General features: G+C 56.2%; 1 protein-coding gene across 5 annotated transcripts; it reads left to right on the forward strand.

The window, feature by feature from the left end:
- The first annotated feature begins 6,946 nt into the window (after positions 1 to 6,946).
- Positions 6,947 to 15,273, forward strand: CD40 (CD40 molecule). 5 transcript variants are annotated; one of them, XM_084854930.1, is made up of 9 exons: positions 6,947 to 7,025; positions 9,237 to 9,318; positions 9,855 to 10,003; positions 10,095 to 10,241; positions 11,561 to 11,654; positions 12,051 to 12,115; positions 12,494 to 12,613; positions 13,705 to 13,730; positions 13,899 to 15,273. In XM_084854930.1, the coding sequence occupies exons 2-9, from the start codon at positions 9,308 to 9,310 to the stop codon at positions 14,028 to 14,030; spliced, it is 744 nt and encodes a 247-aa protein (XP_084711056.1). In that variant the 5' UTR covers positions 6,947 to 7,025; positions 9,237 to 9,307; the 3' UTR covers positions 14,031 to 15,273. The 5 variants fall into 5 exon arrangements, with proteins under 5 accessions (XP_084711056.1, XP_084711053.1, XP_084711054.1 ...); XM_084854927.1 differs by having other exon boundaries at positions 9,878 to 10,003; positions 13,896 to 15,273; XM_084854928.1 differs by having other exon boundaries at positions 9,878 to 10,003.
- The last annotated feature ends 7,514 nt before the right edge of the window (positions 15,274 to 22,787 follow it).

Genomic DNA, 22,787 nt, shown 5'->3' on the forward strand with positions numbered 1-22,787 from the left:
CCAACAGAGATGACTTAGTGGATAAAGTAGCAGTTACAGGAACTCTGGGGGAAAGCGACCATGTTGTACTTGAGTTCTTGGTTCTAAGGGAACTCAGAACAATAAACTCAGAACAATGATCAGTAAGGTCCCATGGCAAACAATGCTAGCGAGAAAAGGAGTCCAAGATGGGTGGGAACTTTTAAAAAAGGAAATTCTCAAGGCACAATCACAAACAATTCCAACAAGAAGAAAAGGTGGAAGACAACAGAAGAAGCCAATGTGGCTTCACAAGAAGCTTAGAGATGACCTGAAAACAAAAAAGGACACATACAGGAAGTGGAAGGAAGGCCCAGCAACAAAGGAAGAGTACAGGCAGACAGCACAGAATTGCAGGGATGGCGTCAGGAAGGCTAAAGCGGAGAACGAGGTGAGGTTAGCGAGGGATGCTAAAAACAACAAAAAGGCTTTCTTCAGCTACGTGCATAGTAAAAGGCAGAGGAAAGAAATGGTGGTTCAGCTATTAAATAAGGATGGCAAAATGATAACAGATGACAAAGAAAAGGCAGAGGTGCTCAATTCCTACTTTGGCTCAGTCTTCTCCCAAAAGAGGGTCTATGACCCCCCCTGGCAAAGGCGAAGTACAGGCTGAAGGGGCAGGATTGCAGCTTGAGATCGACAGGCATATGGTCAAGGAACACCTCATTACTTTGAATGAGTTCAAATCTCCAGGGCCAGATGAACTGCATCCTAGAGTAATAAAGGAACTGGCAGAAGAACTCTCAGAACCGCTGTCTATTCTCTTTGAGAAATCATGGAGGACGGGGGAAGTGCCAGATGACTGGAGGAGGGTTAACGTTGTCCCTATCTTCAAAAAGGGTAAAAAGGAGGAACCTGGGAACTACAGACCAGTCAGTCTGACATCAATCCCTGGGAAAATTCTGGAGCAGATCATAAAGCAATCCATCTGGAAGCACCTTGACAACAATGCCGTGATTACTCGAAGCCAACATGGATTTGTCAAAAACAAGTCCTGCCAGACAAATCTGATCTCATTTTTTGATCAAGTCACCTCCCTTGTAGACCGTGGGAATGCTGTAGACATCATATACCTCGACTTCAGCAAAGCTTTCGACAAAGTGCCCCATGATCTCCTGATGAGCAAACTAGCTCAAAGTGGGCTAGATGAAACAACAGTCCGGTGGATCCACAGTTGGCTACAGAATCGGACTCAAAGAGTGCTTATCAATGGGACCTTCTCAAGCTGGGGAGAGGTAACGAGTGGGGTACCGCAGGGCTCAGTCCTGGGCCCAGTGCTCTTCAACATTTTTATGAATGACTTGGAGGAGGAGGTGCAGGGAATGCTGATCAAATTTGCAGATGACACAAAATTGGGAGGGATAGCTAATACTTTGGAAGACAGAAACAAAATTCAAAGTGATCTGGATAGACTGGAGTGCTGGGCAGAAAACAACAGAATGGCATTTAATAGGGACAAATGCCAAGTTCTGCACCTAGGAAAAAGAAACCAAAGGCACAGTTACAAGATGGGGGATACGTGGCTCAACCACACTACGAGCGAGAAGGATCTTGAATTGTCGTCGATCACAAGCTGAATATGAGCCAACGATGTGATGTGGCTGCAAAAAAGGCAAATGCTATTTTGGGCTGCATTAATAGAAGCATCGCTTCCAAATCCCGGGAAGTACTAGTTCCCCTCTACTCAGCACTGGTTAGGCCTCATCTGGAGTACTGTGTCCAGTTCTGGGCACCACACTTTAAGAAGGATGCAGACAAGCTGGAGAGGGTTCAAAGGAGGGCAACGAAGATGATCAGGGGACTGGAAACAAAGCCCTATGAAGAGATACTGAAAGAACTGGGCATGTTTAGCCTTGAGAAGAGAAGACTGAGGGGAGATATGATAGCACTCTTCAAGTACTTGAAAGGTTGTCACAGAGAAGAAGGCCAGGATCTCTTCTTGATCATCCCAGAGTGCAGGACACGGAATAATGGGCTCAAGTTACAGGAAGCCAGATTCCGGCTGAACATCAGGAAAAACTTCCTGAGTGTCAGAGCAATACGGCAATGGAACCAATTACCTGGGGAGGTGGTGGGCTCTCCCACACTGGAGGCCTTTAAGACGAGGCTGGACAGCCATTTGTCAGGGATGCTCTGACTTGGATTCCTGCATTGAGCAGGGGGTTGGACTCGATGGCCTTGTAGGCCCCTTCCAACCCTACTATTCTATGATTCTATGATTCTGCCCAGCGCTCCAGTCTATCCAGATCACTTTGAATGTTCAGCCGGAATCTGGCTTCCTGTCACTTGAGCCCATGATTCCGTGTCCTGCATTCTGGATAATCGGGAAGAGATCCTGGCCTTCCTCTCTGGGACAACCTTTCAAGTACTTGAAGAGCGCTACCATATCTCCCCTCAGTCTTCTCAAGGCTAAACATGCCCAGTTCTTTCAGTCTCTCTTCATAGGGCTTTGTTTCCAGTCCCCTGATCATCTTAGTTGCCCTCCTCTGAACCTTCTCCAGTTTGTCTGCATCATTCTTAAAGTATGGTGCCCAGAACTGGACACAGTACTCCAGATGAGGCCTAACCAGTGCTGAGTAGAGGGGAACTAGTACCTCCCGGGATTTGGAAGCTATGCTTCTATTAATGCAGCCCAAAATAGCATTTGTCTTTTTTGCAGCCACATGACATTGTTGGCTCATATTCAGCTTGTGGTCGACAACAATTTCAAGATCCTTCTCGCTTGTAGTGTTGTTCAGCCATGTATCCCCCATCTTGTAACTGTACTTTTGGTTTCTTTTTCCTAGGTGCAGAACTTGGCATTTATCCCTATTAAATGTCATTCTGTTGTCTGTCCAGCACTCCAGTCTATCAAGATCACTTTGAATTTTGTTTTTATCTTCCAGGGTATCTGCACATTTGATCAGCATTCCCTGCACTTCCTCCTCCAGGTCATTAATACAAATGTTGAAGAGCACTGGGCCCAGGACTGAGCCCTGCAGTACCCCGCTCGTTACCTCTCCCCAGTTTGAGTCCAAAACATCTGCTGTTGCAAGCTCCTTGGAGCAGGGAACTCTGCCTGGAAAGGTGGGGCTGGTGCAATGGGGGGGGGGGAATGAAGCAGCTTCTTAAGTTGGAAAAGCCCCCCCAGCCCCTGCTTTTCATTAACAAGGAAAACAATCTCTGGGGAGGCTCTTCCATCCGTCCACCACAATGTCTAATCCAGCCCCCTTGCAACGCATGAAACTCACAAAATAACCCACGAAGGGGCAGCAAGGGGGGAAACCAATGGCAGGGGCAGGGTGCTGTTCCTGCTTCGTGCAGCCTGGGTGCCTCTTGTGCGTGCCTGCCAAGCAGAGAGCAAATGGCCTTCCTGCAGGCGAGGCTTGCTCACAGAGCAGTGCTTCCCGCTCCAGCCCAGGCCTTGCAGCAAATGGAGAAGTGAGAGGCGGGGAGGCTTTGCAGTCTGGGACAGCGGGAGAAGGACCTGTGGGGTTTTGCTGGAGGTGGCCTCTAGCAGAGCCCACCCACCCAGCCCGAGAGAGCTGTGCAGAAAAGCCCAGGCCTGGGGGACTTCTTGCTGGCTGGCGTGCTTCCTGCCCCCACCCACCCAGCCAGGAAGTGCTAGTTTCCCTTCCTCAAAACTTGGCTGGGCATCCCCAGAGCCACTCTCTGGGTGGATTCCAGGGCGGCTGTGTCATCCCCACTGAAGCCACACAGAACTGGCCTCTGAGCAGCGTGTGTCCTGCCTCTGGGGCTGGAGGAGGGTTCTTCCATGTGCAAGGGGCCTGGGCAGTTGCTGTTGGAGCTCCATGGAGGGAAAGAAGGGGTGGAGTGGGGTGGGGGGGCAGTGGGGAGATGGCGACTGCTGGGCCCTCCTATGGCAGGACTCCCCAGCCCTGGAAATCGAGAGCCCTCTTTCTCAAGCCAAGGGCAAAGCTGGCAAAGCCTCCGCAAAGGAAGAGCTGCCCAGAGCTCACCCCGCTCCAAGCCCGAGCCCATGCCACAGTGGCCAGCAGCAGGCTGAAGCCAAAGGGAGGCCTCAGTGCCAGCAGCTTCAAAGTCTCCAAGGGCCAGCCCCAGGGGAGCCAGCCTGAGGCAGGTCCACTGGACCCCGCTGCCTCCAAGACTAGGCTGGGGGGGGGTGGGATCTGTGAGTGGCAGAAACAGGAGCTGGGCGGAGCTGCTGGGGCTCCTCCTCTCGCCCACCCGCCAGCTTGTGCCTCCTGAGGCAGAGGGCCTTCCTCGCCACGGAAACCTGAAGGAGCGCCGGGGCGGGGCTGTGGCCAGGGGGCTACCAGTCTCCGTAGGGTGTGGGCTCCTGGTTTGGATCATAGAACAGCAGGGCTGGAAGGGGCCTACAAGGCCATCGGGTCCAACCCCTGCTCAGTGCAGGAATCCAAGTCAGAGCATCCCCGACAGATGGCTGTCCAGCCTCGTCTTGAACGCCTCCAGTGTGGGAGAGCCCTCCGCCTCCCCAGGTCATTGGGTCCATTGTCGTGATGCTCTAACAGTCAGGACGTTTTTCCTGATGTTCAGCCGGAATCTGGCTTCCTGTAACTTGAGCCCATTATTCCGTGTCCTGCACTCTGGGAAGATCAAGAAGAGATCCTGGCCTTCTTCTCTGTGACAACCTTTCAAGTACTTGAAGAGTGCTATCATATCTCCCCTCAGTCTTCTCTTCTCAAAGCTGAACATGCCCAGTTCTTTCAGTCTCTCTTCATAGGGCTTTGTTTCCAGTCCCCTGATCATCTTTGTTGCCCTCCTCTGAACCCTCTCCAGTTTGTCTGCATCCTTCCAAGTGTGGTGCCCAGAACTGGACACAGTACTCCAGATGAGGCCTAACCAGTGCTGAGTAGAGGGGAACTAGTACTTCCCGGGATTTGGAAGCGATGCTTCTATTAAAAAGGTAAAGGTGTCCCCAGCCAGTTGTGTCCGACTCTAGGGGGTGGTACTCATCTCCATTTCTAAGCCGAAGAGCCAGTGCTGCCCGAAGACACTTCCGTGGTCATGGGGGCAGCATGACTGAACACCGAGGTGCACGGAATGCTGTTACCTTTCCCGCTGAAGCAGTACCTATTGATCTACTTGCAATTTCTTGCTTTCAAACTATTAGGTTGGCAGGAGCTGGGACTGCAGACAGGAGCTCACTCCATCATGCAGCACTCAGGTCTCTGTCCTACCGACCGAAGGTCTGCAGTTCAGTGTCTTAACTGCTAAGCCACTGTGGCCCCATTAATACCTCTATTAATGGTGCCCAAAATAGCATTTGCCTTTTTTGCAGCCACATCACATTGTTGGCTCATTCAGCCTGTGAACTACAAATCCAAGACCCTTCTTGCTTGTAGTATTGTTGAACCAAGTCTCCCCCATCTTGTAACTGTGCATTTGGTTCCTTTTTCCTAGGTGCAGAACTTGGCATTTATCCCTATTAAATGTCATTCTGTTGTTTTCTGCCCAGCGCTCCAGTCTATCCAGATCACTCTGAATTTTGTTTCTGTCTTCCAGGGTATTAGTATCCCGCCCAATTTTGTGTCATCTGCAAATCTGATCAGCATTCCCTGCACCTCCTCCTCCAAGTCATTAATAAAAGTGCTGAAGAGCACTGGGCCCAGGACTGAGCCCTGCAGCCCTGAGTCCGATCCTGTAGCCAGCTGTGGATCCACCGGATGGTTGTTTCATCTAGCCCACTTTGAGCTAGTTTGCTCATCAGGAGATCCTGGGGCACTTTGTCGAAAGCTTTGCTGAAGTCGAGGTATATGATGTCTACAGCATTCCCACGGTCCACAAGGGAGGCCACCTGATCCAAAAATGAGATCCTTCCTGTCAAGGCCCAGCTTGGCCTCAGCAGCTGAGAACGCTCCCGCTTTGCCTTCGGGGGCACGGTGGCTTGGCCATTCTAGGCCAGGGCTCCAGGAGCCGAGTGGGGCATATACCCCACACATGCCCCTCCCTCCCCAGGGGACAGCGTGGGCAAGGCCCATCCAGATGAGGGTTCAGAACTCTCAAAGAAGGCTGCTGCTGGGGATGGGCCTCAGCAGCAGGTGCTGTGCCTGGCGCCAGTGCCTGGGCTGCCAGGGGCCTGTGGGGGCCCCCAGGGCTGCTGCTGCTCACCACAGCATTTCCCCATTCTGAACTGTTGTGGCGTTGGGACAGCCGGCTGGGCATGCGCCTGGCTACAAATGCTTTTCTATTATTTTTACTTTTAAAATATACGGTTGTATCCAGTGTTAGTGTTAGTCTTACAGTAGGCCCATTGAAATGAATGGGACGGGAGACTGAGGTTGGATACAACCCGTAGTGTCCTCTTCGACAACAAAATGGCGCTTATTTCCCAGTAAAGGTGCTGGGCCCCAGAAGCAAACTCCCGTTTTACTCCCGCAGTCGCGGTGGCGCCGTGATCTAAGCGAGCGCAACGCACGAGGGGGGGGCGCTGCCCGGCGCTGCGCTTCTTGGCTCGCGCCCCACTCGCGGCCGTCCAGGGGCCCCCACAAGCCCGGGAAGCCCACGGCCAAGACGCCCTTGCCCCGTTGCTCCCGAGCGGCCCGCGCCCGGGCGCCCAGCGGTCCGCGGTCCCCCAGGGGCTGCCGGGGCGCGAGGCTCCTGCGGCACGTCCCTCCCAGCAGCCTCATCCCCGGCTGCGCTGGCCGGGGCTGAGGGGCGGCCACCGGGGTATGGGGTCCCCAGCCCCGCCGCATGAGGCCGCGAGAGGAGCGGCTTGGCCGGCAGCCGCCGCGGAGGGGCCTGAGAACGCGCGGCGCCCGCGCGCAGGGCTCTGGCCGCTCGCCGGCTTCGGGCGGAGTCGCGCGGGCGGGGGGCGCGGGCCAGCCGGGCACGCGGCTGAAGCCCTGCCCGCGGGGCGGGCCTCCGGCTCGCCGGATTGGCCGGCACAGAGCGTCCCCGCCCGCGGGCGCGGGGCTATAAGGCGAGCCGCCGGCGGGGGGGCGGCGAAGGCGGCAGGAGCGGCGATGGGGACGCGCCCGGCCGGCCGGCCCTCGGCGTGGGGCGGCTGCGCGCTCCTCCTCGCGGTGAGTTTCGCTTCCGCCTGGGTGCGGGAGGCGACCCGCCCGCCAGCAGCCCCCGCTGGCCTCGGCTCCCGGCGCCCCTCCCGGGCCCCGAGGAGGAGGCTGTTGCCGGCGCCCGCCCCGAGCGCTCGCCGCCCCCTTCCCGCGCGCGGCAGGCCGCCCCTCCCCTCGGGCTCCGGCTTCGCTTTCGGCCCCGGGAACCCCCTCGGGCGAGCGCGCGGGACCAGCGCGTGGCGAGGGGAGCGGAGCCGGGATGCCCGGGCGCCCGCGGGAGGGGGCTCTCGGGGACGGTGTGGCTGCCGATGTCCTGGCGTGGGTATCCCGGCTCGGGGTGCCGTGTCTGGCTCCGGATTGGCTGGTTTTGTTCGCGCCTCGCCTTTCTAGCCCAAAATGGCGCTCAAGGCGGCTTACAATGAATTGGCCTCACAGCAGGGGTGGCCAGGTCGAGACTCCGCTCCCCCAAGCGGCCTCCCCGCACATGCAAACAGGGGCATAATCCCCAACGAGGAGACCCCCTGTATATCTCTCCTCACTGCCCCCCATATCTACTGGGGGAGGGCTTCTGGGCACCACGGGGGGTGCTCGGTGGTCGTCCAGCCCGTTCTATCCTCGAGGCAGGCTGGCCTGATCCTGCAGCATCCTGGACGGTGCCTGTGGGGCTAGCTGCCTTTGGAGCCCCTCCCGGAATGGCAGGCTCTGCAGACGCTCCCCAGGCCCTCCTGGCGGTGCCCCCGGCTTGGCCCATCCATTGCTCGCCCCCTGAGCTGCTGCTCCTCACTCCCCATCCTCCCCAGGGGCACAGGGTAAGGCTGCAGCCCCTCGTGGCCCACGGTTGGGGCATCTCCCCCTCAAGGACGCTTCACGTGCACCCCCCTCCCACTGGACTTCAGGGGCTCCTCAAAGGAGTGCGGTGACCTTCTGGAGTTGTCCGTCTTTGCAGTTCTGGCCACTGCTGTGGCATGCTGGCGGCTTCCCCCCATGGCACCTGTGAGGCTCCTCTCCTCCCTTCCCTTCCCCTTGCCACCCATCCGGAGCGGGGGGGGGGGGGTAATCATTTTTGAAAAATAGGGTGGTTGGGAACCCCATGAAGCACAGTTCTGGCTGAGGCTCCCCCCCTCATTCTGCTTGCCTCCGGGCCACCCGAGGCCTCTCCAGTCTGGGGAGAGGAAGATGGCGGGAGGCTGGGGCCGCAGCTGCGCGCAGCCGCCTGCAGGACAAAAAGAGGGAGAGAAGGAGAAAGAAGCCCTCCCCTGCCGTGCTTGGTGAGCCACTGGGGGCATGGGGTGGGCTGGCAGCTCCGGCTTCTTCTCCGGTTCTTGGGTGAGTGGCTTGTCTTCCAGCCTCACCAGATCTCCTTCTGTGAAATGGGTGTTCTGTGACTGGTTGGCAGCCGTTTTGTGATGGCATCCAGAACGCTGGCTCAAAACCCCAAATGTGGCCGCAGGACCAAAACCCTTATGGGCCTTTGGAGCAGGGTCCCCAGCCGCCAAGCACCCCCGTCCTGCTCCCTTGGCCCTCGTGAGGGAGGCTCGCTTTTGTGGCCCTGGCCTCTCAGAAAGCTGGTGAGGCACACAGCGATGGATGGAAGCATCACAAGACACTTGGGGGAAATCCTTCAGCGAGTGCGTTGGAGAATTGGAGCTTGGCAGGGGACGGGGAGGCAGAAAAGGAAGGCACAGAAAGAGGGAGGCCTGTAGCGGTTTGTAGTCCATGGGTTCATTATTGATTATTATTAACGTGATACAGAGAGAAATCCTTGGTCAGTTGTTTACTTTTCCAGTACTTCCCTACGAGCTCTTTGGCGGCGGCAGCCTCTGAAGCAGAGTTATGGCCTGACTCCCTCTGCTGTGGTCTGACGTGTTCTGCTCGTTAGCGTGGCTATTCCCGGAGCTCTGTTGCTTTAAAATGAGAGCTCACCTTGTTCCTGAAGGCCGGACTAGGAGCCCACAGACATCCGTGCCACTTTGTTTATGAGAGGGATGCTGGCGAGCTCAAAGCAAACGGTCTGGTGGTGAGATGGTGGCCAATAATCACCCTCTATCATCTCAAGAAAACCACCTGAAACGAGGCTCGGGCTCTGCAGGCGCATCTCCTGCACCTGCTCAGCGGCTTTGTGGTTCGCCTCGGGCTGAGCGGCACAGGAAGCGGCGGCGGAGGAGGAGGAGCACAGCGGGGGGGAATCTGACTAATCCTGCACTCCCCCTCCTGTTGCAGTGTCTGGCAGTGGCGCATGGGCCAACGTGCAGCTGGAACGAATATGAGCAGGGAGACAAGTGTTGCGGCAAATGCCCACCAGGTACAAAGCATCACGTGTGGGATGGTTGTCCTTTCCCTTCCCTGAGCAGTCTAGCCCACCTGCTTGTGCCTGTGAGAGAGGACACCGTTTCCAAGCCTGCTTCCGAGCAGCCCCAGCCTGGCTAGATGGCAAGCTGAAAGAGGGCCAGCCCATCCACGCTGTCAAGGCCGCCCTGGTTACTGCCACGGCAGGTGCCCTGTGCTTGCCAGAAGGTGTGCCCCAGGGTGTAGTCCGGCTGCTTCACCATTTCCTCAGCGCAAGCAGGACCTTCCTTTGCAATCGGGGGAAGCCTCTTTGATTTCTCACTTTGCAAATTCCTTTGATAAGTAAACAAAACTGACAGAAAGATTTTCAGAAATTGCCACCCCAGGCAGAGCTTCTTCCAGCTCTACGCTTTCCCTCCCTGAACCTTTTAGCACGTTTGGGGTGAAAGCTTCTTGCATGCAGGAGCTGTGGTCAAGGGGTCGCCCCAGCTCGCGCTCCCCCTCTCCTCCAGCAGCCCCCACACACACACCTTGGTGCTCCTACCATCCCAGGTCGCCTCCTGTGTTTGCTGCAGGCCAGAAGGTGGAGGTGGCGTGTTCCGTGGAGTCTGACACCACTTGCGAGCCCTGTGAGAGCGGCCACTTCCAGGCTGGCTGGACTCAGGAGAAGCAGTGCGCTCCGCATGCTTACTGCGACCAGAGTAAGTGCGGGCCGAGGGTCTCTCCTCTTGATGGGTGCCAAGGTGGTTCTTCCCCCAGCCCCCAGCCTGTGTCTGTCCCTCCCTCTTCCAGATGCTGGCTTGGTGGTTCATGTGGACGGGAGCGCTGAGCGGGACGTTGTGTGCCGCTGCCAGAGGGGCACCCATTGCTCCAGCCATGAGTGCCACGCCTGCCGGAAGGACAAGCCCTGTGGTCCTGGTGAAGGGGTCCAGCAGGAAGGTGGGTGCAGACAAAGGCACAGCTTCTCCTTACAGGAAGACGGGGTGGGCAGGAGGCAGAGCGCCAGGTGTTTGGGTCCTCGGTTCTCCAAAGCCTCTGCCCACATGGCCAGTGCTCAGGAATGCCGGGAGCTGAAGTCATAGAATCATAGAATAGCAGGGTTGGGAGGGGCCTAAAAGACCGCCGAGTCCAACCCCCTGCTCAGTGCAGGAATCCAAGTCAGAGCATCCCTGACGGATGGCTGTCCAGCCTCGGCTTGAAGGCCTCCAGCGTGGGAGAGCCCACCATCTCCCTCGGGAATGGGTTCCATCGTATTGCTCTAACAGTCAGGCAGTTTTTCCTGATGTTCAGCCGGAATCTGGCTTCCTGTCACTTGAGCCCATGATTCCGTGTCCTGCACTCTGGGATGATCGAGAAGAGATCCTGCCCTTTTTCTCTGTGACAACCTTTCAAGTACTTGAAGAGTGCTATCATATCTCCCCTCAGTCTTCTCTTCTCAAGGCTAAACATGCCCAGTTCTTTCAGTCTCTCCTCATAGGTCTTTGTTTCCAGTCCCCTGATCATCTTTGTTGCCCTCCTCTGAACCCTCTCCAGTTTGTCTGCATCCTTCTTAAAGTGTGGCGCCCAGAACCGGACACAGTACTCCAGATGAGGCCTAACCAGTGCGGAGTAGAGGGGAACTAGTACTTCCTGGGATTTGGAAGCTATACTTCTGTTAATGGTGCCCCAGATAGCATTGGCCTTTTTTGCACCCACATCACATTGTTGGCTCATATTCAGCTTGTGATCTACAAAAATTCCAAGATCCTTCTCACTTGTAGTATTGTTGTCCATAACATCTGGAGATGTACTTTCTGCCCACCCCCGCAGTAAGGCAACTGAGAGTCTCAGTGGTTCTATGGTGCCTATTTTAACCTGGGGGCTTGGTGTAGTGGGTTGGGCTGTGGACCCTCAGGAGGGAGGGGACATACTCTGCATGTGCTCAGAGACAGACTTGTTATTAGTTGCACATTCCAGCAGGGCAGGAATCAGACTGATCCTTACTTGCAAGCAGATAATGGTGGGGGACCGACATCCTCTACCTGCACCTTTGCAGGAGGGGGGTTGAGGGCTGTCATTCAGCCCTTCCTTGCCAGTGGGGCGCTTTCTCATGTCCAGGCAGCCCTACAGAGGCAATGCTGGAGTGGGTGGCACTGTGGCTGCCTGGAGCCCCCCAACAGGCGTAGGGGTTCTGCTGCTTGTGCCTCTGGCCCTCGCCCCGGCCTGCGCTGTGGGCTGTGCCAAGGCCCTAACGCAAGGTGTGCTCTCTCGTGTTCCAGCCAGCCATGTGAACGACACCGTCTGCATGGAATGTCCTGAGGGCTTCTTCTCGAACATCTCATCTGCCACAGCCCGGTGCCGAGCGTGGAGCAGGTACGAGAAGCACGGGGCAGATCAGCTGGACGGACCGGGTTCTTACACAGGCCCATGTGAGGGACCAGCCCTGGGAGACTCGCCTTCCTTGAAGCCTGGTGCTTCACTGCTGCTGTGTTTGGCACCCTCTTCTCTGGCTGGGTGTGGGCCTAGCGGGGGGGGGGGGGGGATGGGGGCTTGTGTGCAGGTGAACACTGCAGGGCTAACCGCACAGGACGTGCAACTGATTATGTGTGCCATTTTAAGAAAAGGCAGCTTGGGGGTGGGGGGGGAGGGACAGCAGTGAACCTGCTCATCTGGAACATCACAGGGGAGGGTTCACACTGGGGCTCTGTTTATGTACTTGTGAGGTTTAACGGGTAGTTGCCCTTTTAGAGTTTATTTCTATCTTTGCAGCTGTGAGGACAAAAACCTTACCCAGAAGACAAGTGGAACACAGAAGGTGGACGTAGTTTGTAGCGGTATGTGAGCTCTCAGCTGCAGCCGAGGACAGGATCAGGGGGGCTGGGTAGAGGCAGTCTGCAGGGTGGGGAGGAACTCCCCTGGAAAAGCATCTTCCACCCCTATGCCTTTGCTGTGACCGTGTCTGTTGCAGGTGAGTGGGGCAGGGTGTCCTGTGGCTTGCCCAGAGTGGGTTAGAGGTGTGGGGCTGGGGGGTGGGGAGGAATGCACCTCTGGGCAGCCGCCATTACTGCAGAAGCCAAGCACTCTGCCCAGGGAGGCCAGTGACGGAAAAGGCAGGTATTTCTGGGAGCAGCCTGGGGGTGATGAGGGGCTCACGGTGCTCGGCCCAGGAGTTCACAGGGGCTGTCTGGCTCCTTCCATGCCTCCCCCTGCAGATCCGCTGCCTCCCCGCAACGAAGAAGCCCGAAGAACCCACTTGCTGGTGCTGCTGCTCCCTCTCACTGTGCTTGCTGTGGGCGGTGGCATTTTTCTTCTCTGGCAGTGGGAACGCAAGGGTGAGTCCCTGGGAGGCTTGTGGGCCCCTCGGGAGCGAGGCATGTGGGAGAGGAGGGCCTGGGGCTCCGCAGGGCGACCGTGCCTGGCGCCTGGCGGTGGGGCCCTGTACTGCTGGTGTCTCCTGTGTTGCCCACAATCCCCCGCACCGCAAGCAGTGGAGGCCCACGGTTGCCCGGACGCGCTCCGCCTCGGCCTCACAACCCGCTGTGTTGACCCGGCCATGGGCATTGAGCTCTTAGGTTAGAAGTGCCAAGACAGCGATACATCCGACTCAAAGGTGTGCTTACAAGGAGACTTTATTGGCTAACTTCCAGCACACAGGCGTACCCAATGGTTGGATCAGACAGCTTCTCTGAACTCCGAGCCATTGGGCGCAATGGGTCTTATACTCTACAGGGTAGCAATAAGCGGCGTTTCAGCAGCACGCACCCCTTGCGCTCATTCCCCGCATAGGCTAGCAGTGTTTGGTTCTTGAGCACAGCCACCTGCAGCTTTAAGGTAAACAAACTCTGCTTAGGCACATCAGAGATAAAGACTCTCATTAGCAAGGAATGCACCAAGAAGGCTGTTATCCGCCTTTTGACTCATCTGCACATGCTCAGAGGCTTACTAGCATGGGAATTGCACCAATAATGAACTTAAGCAGGCATTATGGATCTCTAGGCCCCTCTAACACAACAAATGACTTGGCTATGCTCCTGGGGCCGATACACCTGCCCCGTGGCAGCCTTGGAGCGTTGTTCAGCTGGGGGGGTGTCAGTCCTGGGGAGGGAACAGCAGCTTGGGCAGGGGCAGCAGAAGCCGTCCACAATCACAGGAGAAGCCCCGGCCCACCTGGCTATGGGCCAGCCTGACCCGGGCGAGGATTCACCCCCAGACCCGATGAGACTGGAGAGCGAGCAGCACTGCAGCTCTCTTGCCAGGGAGCAGCTCCAGCATTGTCCAGCACCCCGTGGGATCTGTTGGGGCCATGCACTGCCACAGCCCTTCTGGAGTCTTCCCCCCCCACGGCTCACAGTGTGGGCATCTCCACAGAAACAGCAGGATTCTCTTTAAGCACCCTGTGATGCTGTCCTTTCCTTCTGCCCAGGTCACCCGGATCCCCATCAGAACAAGGTACGTGCGCCGGCTGGTGCTGTCCCTGCCCCTGGCCTGACGAGGCAGCTGTGAGCACAGGCCCCTTCCTGTGCTGTTGGCCCTTTTCGTGCCAGATGCGCCCCCCTCGCGCGTTCGTGTGTCTGTCTGCTGAGGCCAGTGTCTCTTTTACTCCTACGGGGCCAGCAGCCGGCTGAGGTGTGGTACGAGGCTGATGAGGAGTGCCCTGCCTTGCCCATCCAGGAGACGCTGCTCGGGGGGCAGCCGGTGGCCCAAGAAGACGGCAAGGACAGCCGCTTAGCCGAGCAGGAGCAGGTCTGAATGGTGGTGGCTGCAAGGACGCCCCTGTGCCCGAGGCCTCCCTGCGCAGCAGTCGGAGCCTGCCCGTGTCCGTGTCGACCACTGTGTGTCTTTGGCCCTTCCAGATGCAAAACCCCAGAGGAGGCTTTGCCCCCGCTCTCCAGGGCCGCCTCCGAGGTCTCCCCTTCCCAGTGTGGGAGCCGGGGCCAAGGCCAGGCTGCCTGATGGTGGCCCAGAATGCCCTAGAGAGAGCCGAGGAGGAGGAGGGGCACTTGTGTCCTGCTGGGTCCCAGGCTTGGATCATCTCCTCTTCCTGGGCTGTTGCGGCCCCTGTCTTAGCAGCAGGCCTGCTGGAGATGGTGACCCAGTTCACATGGTCACCACAGCTTAAACAAGCCACGGTGCGTGCCAGGCGCCATTGGCCTAATTAGCCACCCGGGTGTGGCTCGTCCTGTCATCTGAACTCAGGTGGCAGGGCTTGAGGGGAAAACAACCCTCTAGTAGCCCATTGAGATGAGCATAAGATGCAGCCAGGAAAGGGCTTCCTGGAATTAGCATCAGGACAAAGAGGCTTCCTCTGCTCTCTGGAGGTCAAAGCGGTTCCAAAATCTCTGACCGGCCAGTGGTTTTTGTGCTGCAGTTGACTGTGGGTGGGGAGGAACTATAGCTTGGTCTGTCACTACCTACATCTGCCTGTGCCTGGGGTTAACGTCGCAACCAGGCCCTGACAGGCATGCCTTGGATCTTTGGTTTGGAGTGCCGTGCAGTTCTGTGCTGTGCCTTCTGCCAGGAGGAGAGGAAGAGACCCCCCTTTCTGACCCAAAAGGAGACTGCTGAAGCTGGATCCCACCACAGGCCTCTGTGGGCCAGTGCCACCTAGCCTACAGGGGCCAGTCTGGGGCCTCCCAGAAGCCCACATGCAGGACAGGAAGGGGGCCAAGGGCCCCTTCGTTGCTGTGCCCCGGCAACTGACAATGTTGCAGTAGGCCAGAGCTGGAGCTTCTATAGGGTCTCCTGCCCTTAAAGCCTTTGACAGACCTGCCCCCCCTTCATGATCTTCCTCAAGTTGGTCTGACCCCTGAAAACTGAGTTTTGCTATAGATCTTGTGTAGTCCTTTAAGATTGCAAGAGATAACCTACCTGCCTATTATGAAAACGAGAGCAACTGTTAGAAGGTAGAACCAACACTTTGCTATGTTGATCTCTTTGTAATTCTTTGTTCTTTGTGTTGTGTTTCAAATACATTTTTTTTTAATTTTGGTTAACTTTTGTTCCATTCTTGGGTGATCCTGACTAACCTTCTCTCCTCCTCCCCACCCCCCTAGGCTGAGATCAGAAAGGTGGCAATGGAGAGTGTGGACCGATTCCAGGGCTGTTGGAGCTTAGAAGTGGGTGGATAGTAACTCAGTATCCCATCAGATCTCTTCCCCCATATTCTTCCTATGCAATTCCTGCAATTCTGGAGGGAGGGAGGGGCGGCCAAAGCACCACAGGGGCATCACACTAACTGGTTTGTATTTACTTACAATCTACGGTGTAGGTTATACTAGTTCACCGGTAGGGAACTTTGGCCCAGGGCCAAATCTGACCATCCAGAGTTCCCCATTCTGCCCCTTCCTGCAGCAGATGGTTGTTTGGTGGTTCCCGGGCTTTGCTTTGCCCAGTTTTTTCCTCATTCTAAAAGGTTGGAGTGCCTCTTTGGTGACTGGCAGGAAGAGCTTCCAGCTGCAGGATGGGATCCTTCTTTTGCTTCTTTGGCCCTGCTCCTGTTGCCTTAGGCTCTGCCCACCACCTGAACCCTCTCTGAAACAGAACACGTGGCCCTTGGGCTAAAAATGCCCCCCCACACACACACACACTGATTGGACATGACTCCACCATGCTCTGTGCAAGAGCTACTTCACTGCTGCCTTGCTGGAGGCACAGGACCCTCAGGCAGAGGCTGGGTTAGACTCACAGAACAGTAGGGTTGGAAGGGGCCTACAAGGCCGCCGAGTCCAACCCCCTGCTCAATGCAGGAATCCAAGTCGGAGCAGCCCTGACAGATGGCTGTCCAGCCTCGTCTTGAAGGCCTCCAGTGTGGGAGAGCCCACCACCTCCCCAGGGAATTGGTTGCATTCTCATATTGCTCTAATGGGACATTTGTCTTGATGTTCAGCCTCATAGGGCTTTGCTTCCAGTCCCCTGATCATCTTTGTTGCCCTCCTCTGAACCCTCTCCAGCTTGTCTGCATCCTTAAAAGTGTGGCGCCCAGAACTGCACACAGCACTCCAGATGAGGCCTCACCAGTGCTGAGTAGAGGGGGACTAGTACTTCCCGGGATTTGGAAGCGATGCTTCTATTAATGCAGCCCAAAAGAGCATCTGCCTTTTTTGCAGCCACATCACATTTTGGCTCATGTTGAGCCTGTGACCTAGCGTGCAAGGGGGGCTGCTCTGTCACCCTGCCTGACAGCCTCGCCTGCCCCTGGGCGCCCTTCAGACAGCCCCAGCGAGGGCGGCCAGTGTTGGCCCAGAATGACGGGAGCCTGGGGCAGGTGGCGCGCGGGGGCCTGGTTGGGCTGCTGGGGGGGGGGGCGCGGTGGCAAAGCTCCGCCGCGCGTGCGGCCGGCCCTGGGCAGCATCCTGGCCAGGGCCACGGAAGGGCCCCGCCCGAGCCCCCAGCGGAGCGGCCAGCCGGCGTCGACAGCGCTGGGCGGGCGGGGGGAGCGCGACTCGGCAGAAGGCCGCCTCCCCGAGCGAGCGGCCTGCAGGGTGCGGCGGGGCGGGGCCGCCTCGGCCCTGGGCCGCCAGCCTGAGCCGGCGGGCGCGCGGCGGGCCCTTGGCCCGCTCGCTCCGCCCTCCAGCCGGGCCCCTCGCGGCTTCCAGAGGCTCGCGCGGGGCGGGGCGGGGCGGGCCGCGCGTCGCCCCTCGGGCCGCCGGCACCCGCCGCCAGGGGCGCCCGTGTCCCACTCCGCCCCGGCAAGGCGGCCCGTCACTCTGCGCCCCGCGGCCGCCGCGGCAGAGCATCCCTCGGGCCGGGGCGCCAGGACGGCCCCGCGCCCCCGGCCTGGCTGGGAGAGCAGCCGCGGCGGCACCCCGCTTCGTGGCGCCAGCGCAGCCGCGCCTGGGCCCAGCCCGGCCCGGAGTGCGCGGCAGCGGGAGGCTCTGCGTCGGGGCCTGGGGGCCCTTGGCCTGTGGGGCCGCCTGGGCCTGCCGCCGCAGAGGGGCCCCAGAGGGGTTTCTAGCCCACCTTTTAGGGTAAAAAGCTGTATGGCCCCCGGGCCCTCCGAAGCCCCCCCGAAAGGGAAGCGCCAGCATCTGGAACAGGCAGCCGGCGCAGCTCGTTCGGAGCCCTTGGCGCAGGATTCTGCTTGGCTGCGCCAGTTGCGCCGCTGGCCGTTGCCTCCTGCGTGATCTTCAAGGGCGGCCCCGTGTGCGAGGCAATGCAGCAATCCAGTTGGCGGGTTACCAGAGCATGTGGCCACACGACCCCTGTCCAGGAACGGTAATAGCTGGCAGAAAGCACTCCTAGCAACCAAGGCCAGCCTCTGCATTGATTGATGTCGTATATTTCAAATATTTGCATACTTCTCAAATGTTGTAAACTGCTCAAAGCCTGAAGGAAATAAACATGGAACTGCCTCCCCTCCAACACCACTTTTTAAGGGAAAAAAAAACTGCACTCCTATTTATATACTAACGCTGGCATGGAGAAGCATCCCTAATCCTCATAAGCCTCTTGAGTGACTGCATAGGTGGGGGCAGAGTCAGAAGCAGAGCAGGAGAGGAAGAGAAAACAAGCCCCAAATGACATCTCGCATAATCGGGCTAGGACAGAAGGTATCTTGTGGACATGCGCCCAGCACAGCCCCCATGCAGGGTAGAAGTCACGCAGGGCCCATGGGGTGGTGGCATCTGGCCACTGGGCTGGAGCCAAGTCAGCTGATGCTCAGAGGGCCTCCTTCCTCCATTGCCCACCCACACATCTCATTCTGAAGCAGAGAGTTTGGCCAGGGAGCCATGAGGGGCGGGGCGGATGGAGGCTGGTGCTGGGCCTGCCGACACGCCTCCCCATGGATCGGCCCAGGCGATGGGTCGCTGAGGCGCTGCAGCTGAGCCCCACGGCAGGGCCTCTGAAACCAGACAGTGGAGCAGCCTTGCAAAGGTGCATTGCAGCGCTTCTCTGATGATGCTGTGGCCAGGAAGCTCACAACCGGGGAGTGGCCCAGCAGCCATGTGGCTGAACGGCCTCGGTGCAGTCATTAACACACGGAGATCGGTGGGCGTTTTCCCAGTGGGCCACGGGCGAGGTGGCTTTGGAGGTGGGGATCCAGCGTTGGAGTCTGCAAGCGAGTGAAGCAGAGCTCGCGCCCTGCCTACCTTGGGTCCTGGTGCGGGTAGGGGAGCTGCAGCAGTGCCTCAGTCCCTGATGCCGCCTTGGCGTTCCTTCGCTCCACCCAGGGGATGCCCAACCCGGCGCCCAGTGCAGTCCCTTGGGCTGGACTCCTGGCCCTTTTGCTGCTCAGAGGCTGGGCATTTGTGGAGCTGTTCCATGCGGACCCCAAAGCAGGCCAGTGCTGAAGGTCGGCTGCCACAGGTGGAATCCTGCAGCGGCAGGATCCCAGGCCAGTGTGCACACAGTGGGTCGAGGGCGGTGCGGTGCTTGGGGCTGGGTGCTGGCCTAAGCAGCACATCTGACTGGCCGGCGTCCCCCGGGGGCCATTTCACATGATCCACCGGGAGGAGGAGACCAGCCGCAGGGGCAGCTGGGCCTCCATGGCCGGTGCGAGCATAGAACCACAGAATAGTAGGGTTGGAAGGGGCTTACAAGACCATCGAGTCCAAGCCCCTGCCCAGTGCAGGAATCCAAGTCAGAGCATCCTTCACAGATAGGTGTCCAGCCTCGTCTTGAATGCCTCCAGTGGGGGAGAGCCCACCACCTCCCTAGGGAGTGGGTTCCATTGTCGTATTGCTCTAACAGTCAGGAAGTTTTTCAAGATGTTCAGCTGGAATCTGGCGTCCCGTAACTTGAGCCCATGATACCGTGTCCTGCTCTGGGATGATGGAGAAGAGATCCTGGCCTTCCTCTCTGTGACAACCTTTCAAGTCCTTGAAGAGCGCTATCATAGCTTTCCTCAGACTTCTCAAGGCTAAACATGCCCAGTTCTTTCAGTCTTTCCTCAAAGGGCTTTGTTTCCAGTCCCCTGATCATCTTCATTGTCCTCCTCTGAACCTTCTCCCATTCTTCTTAAAAGTGTGGTGACTAGAACTGGAACCAGTATTCCAGATGAGGCCTAACCAGTGCAGAGTAGAGGGGAACTAGTACTTCACAAGATTTGGAAGCTATACTTCTATTAATGGTGCCCAAATACCATTTGCCTTTTTTGCAGCCAAATCACATTGTTGGCTCATATTCAGCTTGTGATCGACAATTCCAAAATCCTTCTCGCTTGTAGTATTGTTGAGCCAAGTCTCCCCCCTCTTGTAACTGTGCCTTTGTTTTCTTTTTCCTAGGTGCAGAACTTTGCATTTATCCCTATGAAATTTCATTCTGTTGTTTTCTGCCCAGCTCTCCGGCCTATCCAGTCCTACCCTTGGGTGTTGGACTCGATGGCCTTGTAGGCCCCTTCCAACCATACTCTTCTATGATTCTATCAAGGACACATTGAATGTTGTTTCTGTCTTCCAGGGTATTAGCTATCCCGCTGTGAGAGCTGGACTATAAGGAAGGCTGAGCGCCGAAGAATTGATGCTTTCGAACTGTGGTGCTGGAGAAGACTCTTACGAGTCCCCTGGACTGCAAGGAGGTCAAATCAGTCCATCCTAAAGGAAATCAACCCTGACTGCTCTTTGGAAGGACAGATAATGAAGCTGAAGCTCCAATATTTTGGCCACCTAATGCGAAGAGAAAACTCCCTGGAAAAGACCCTGATGCTGGGAAAGACTGAAGGCAAAAGGAGAAGGGGACGGCAGAGGATGAGATGGCTAGATAGCATCACGGATGCAATGAATATGAACTTGAGCACGCTCCGGGAGAGAGCGCAGGACAGGAAGGCCTGGCGTGCTATGGTCCATGGGGTCACGAAGAGTCGGACACGACTGAACGACTGAACAACCAATTTTGTGTCATCTGCAAATCTGATCAGCATTCCCTGCACCTCCTCCTCCAAGTCATTAATAAACATGTTGAAGAGCACTGGGCCCAGGACTGAGCCCTGCGGTACCCCGCTTGTTACCTCTCCCCAGTTTCAAAAGTTTCATCCTTGTCTTCTCCTTGATTGGGTGGGATAGCTAATACTTTGGAAGACAGAAACAAAATTCAAAGTGATCTTGATAGACTTCCAAGGAGAAGACGAGGATGAAACTTTGCAGGTACTCATCCTCAAGTACCTGAATATGGTTCCATAGCTACACTGCTTCCACTGGTGCAGACTGGCTTATAGTTAGTTCTTCTGCTCCTAACTGTCACCCTTTTCCAAGGAGTCTCCTCTACGTTTTTCCTTACCTCAGCATTTTCTTCTTCTGCCTCAGCTTGCTGTTGCTCTTCTAGCTTCTGTTCTTCACTTTGCTGCTGCAGTTCCACTGTTCTGTCCAAGAACTCTTCGTGTTCTCTTATTCCCTGGAGGGTCGACACTTGCTGCTCCAGTCCTCTTACTTTTTCTTCCAGCAGAATCTGGAGAGTCTTTTCCTTCCATAGTCTCTATTCCCATGTTTCTAGCTTTCTGATTGTACGGGAATAGCCTGTGCTTTGTCCTGTATTCACTGGAGGTTAAAAACAGAGTCCCCTGGTATGGAAGTGTGTGTTACAAGAAAAATATATTTAAAAAAAAGAAAAAAGTTAAGGGCTTCTGCCCTGCCGAACTCCCCTGGCCAACTCCTGTTTGCTCCCCGTTTGCTCGCTCTGGTCGCTCGCTCTCGGGAGCTTGCTTGCTTCTGTAGTCCCTGGAGCAGCTTCCTCTGCTCTGCTCTGCTCAGCTTGCTCAGAGCAAGCTGCTCCAGCTGGTCCAGGGACAGAAGCACGCAAGCTCCCAGACAGCGAGCGGGAGTTTGGCAGGGGAGGTCAAGGGGGAGACCCCTAACATTTTTAAAACTTTTTCTTTTTTTTTAACTTAACTTTTTTCCATTTATTTGTCTTGTAACACACACTTCCACACCAGTGGGACACTGCTTTTAACCTCTACTGAGCAGAGGAACAGGCACAGGCTAGTCTAGAACAATCACAAAGCTAGACACAAAAAGGGAGAAGAGGCAATGGAAGGACAAGACTCTCCAGTGGTGGTGACCTGCAAGGCGTGTGCCATGTTTGTTTTCTTGCCTGAGAACAACGTGGCCGACACCTGCAACAAGTGCAAGGTGATCACGCTGCTGGAGGAAAAAGTAAGTGGACTGGAGCGGCGACTGTCGACCCTCCGAAGAATAAGAGAACACGAAGAGTTCTTGGACAGAATGGGGGAACTACAGCAGCAAAGGGAAGACCAGAAGCTTGAAGAGCAACAGCAAGATGAGGCAGAAGTGGGAAATGCTGAGGTGAAGAAAAATGGGAGTAAAGGATACTCCTTGGAAAAGGGTGACAGGAGCAGAAGAACTAGACATCACTCTGCACCAGTGGAAGCAGTGGAGCTGTGGAACCGATTTCAGGTACGTGCGGATGAGACTGGAGGACAGCCTGCAGAGGAAGAATCCCACTTGGTGGAATGACTCTCATGACTGAAATACAGCAATTGTAGGATATAACTTGTTCAAAAAGAACAGGTGGAACAGAAAGGGAGGTGGGGTTGCACTGTATGTGAAAAATACATATCTCTGCACAGAAATACAGGAGGATGAGCTTGGTAGCCCCATCGAGAGCATCTGGATCAAAATAAATGGAGCAAAGAATAAAAGGAACCTGGTGGTCGGAGTCTACTACCAGCCACCCAATCAAGGACAGAATGAGGATGAAACTTTTGAAAAGCAAATAGCCAATGTTTCAAGGAATCTCTGTTGGTTAGGATCAAGTCAAGGATAGCCGATCCTCTAGTTCCTTCCTCTACTTTCTGTAGGAGGAAGTTATCCGCCACACAAGTCAGGCATTTCCTGGAGGGGCCATGTTTTGCAGAATTTGTCTCCCAACAAATATCGGGGAAATTGAAGTCCCCCATTACTACTACATCGTGCTTCCTTAAAACCTTGGCAGTTTGCTTTTCAAAAGTTTCATCCTTGTCTTCTCCTTGGTTGGGTGGCCGGTAGTAGACTCCGACCACCAGGTTCCTTTTATTCTTTGCTCCATTTATTTCAACCCAGATACTCTCGATGGGGCTACCAAGCTCCTCCTCCTGTAAGAGGAGCATAGCTTCCAAATCCTGGGAAGTAGTAGTTCCCCTCTATTCAGCACTGGTTAGGCCTCATCTGGAGTACTGTGTCCAGTTCTGGGTGCCACACTTTAAGAAGGATGCAGACAAACTGGAGAGGGTTCAGAGGAGGGCAACAAAGATGATCAGGGGACTGGAAACAAAGTCCTGTGAAGAGAGACTGGAAAAACTGGGCATGTTTAGCCTTGAGAAGAGAAGACTGAGGGGAGATATGATAGCACTCTTCAAGTACTTGAAAGGCTGTCATAGAGAGGAAGGCCAGGATCTCCATCATCCCAAAGTGCAGGACATGGAATAATGGGCTCAAGTTACAGGAAGCCAGATTCTGGCTAAACATCAGGAAAAACGTCCTGACTGTTAGAGCAATATGACAATGGAACCAACTACCTAGGGAGGCGGTGGGCTCTCCCACACTGGAGGCCTTCAGGACAAGGCTGGACAGCCAT

Source organism: Heloderma suspectum, chromosome 4 (assembly GCF_057233095.1).
Source record: "Heloderma suspectum isolate Gila_16-S chromosome 4, 16-S_ref, whole genome shotgun sequence".
In the NCBI taxonomy this organism is placed as follows: Eukaryota; Metazoa; Chordata; class Lepidosauria; order Squamata; family Helodermatidae; genus Heloderma; species Heloderma suspectum.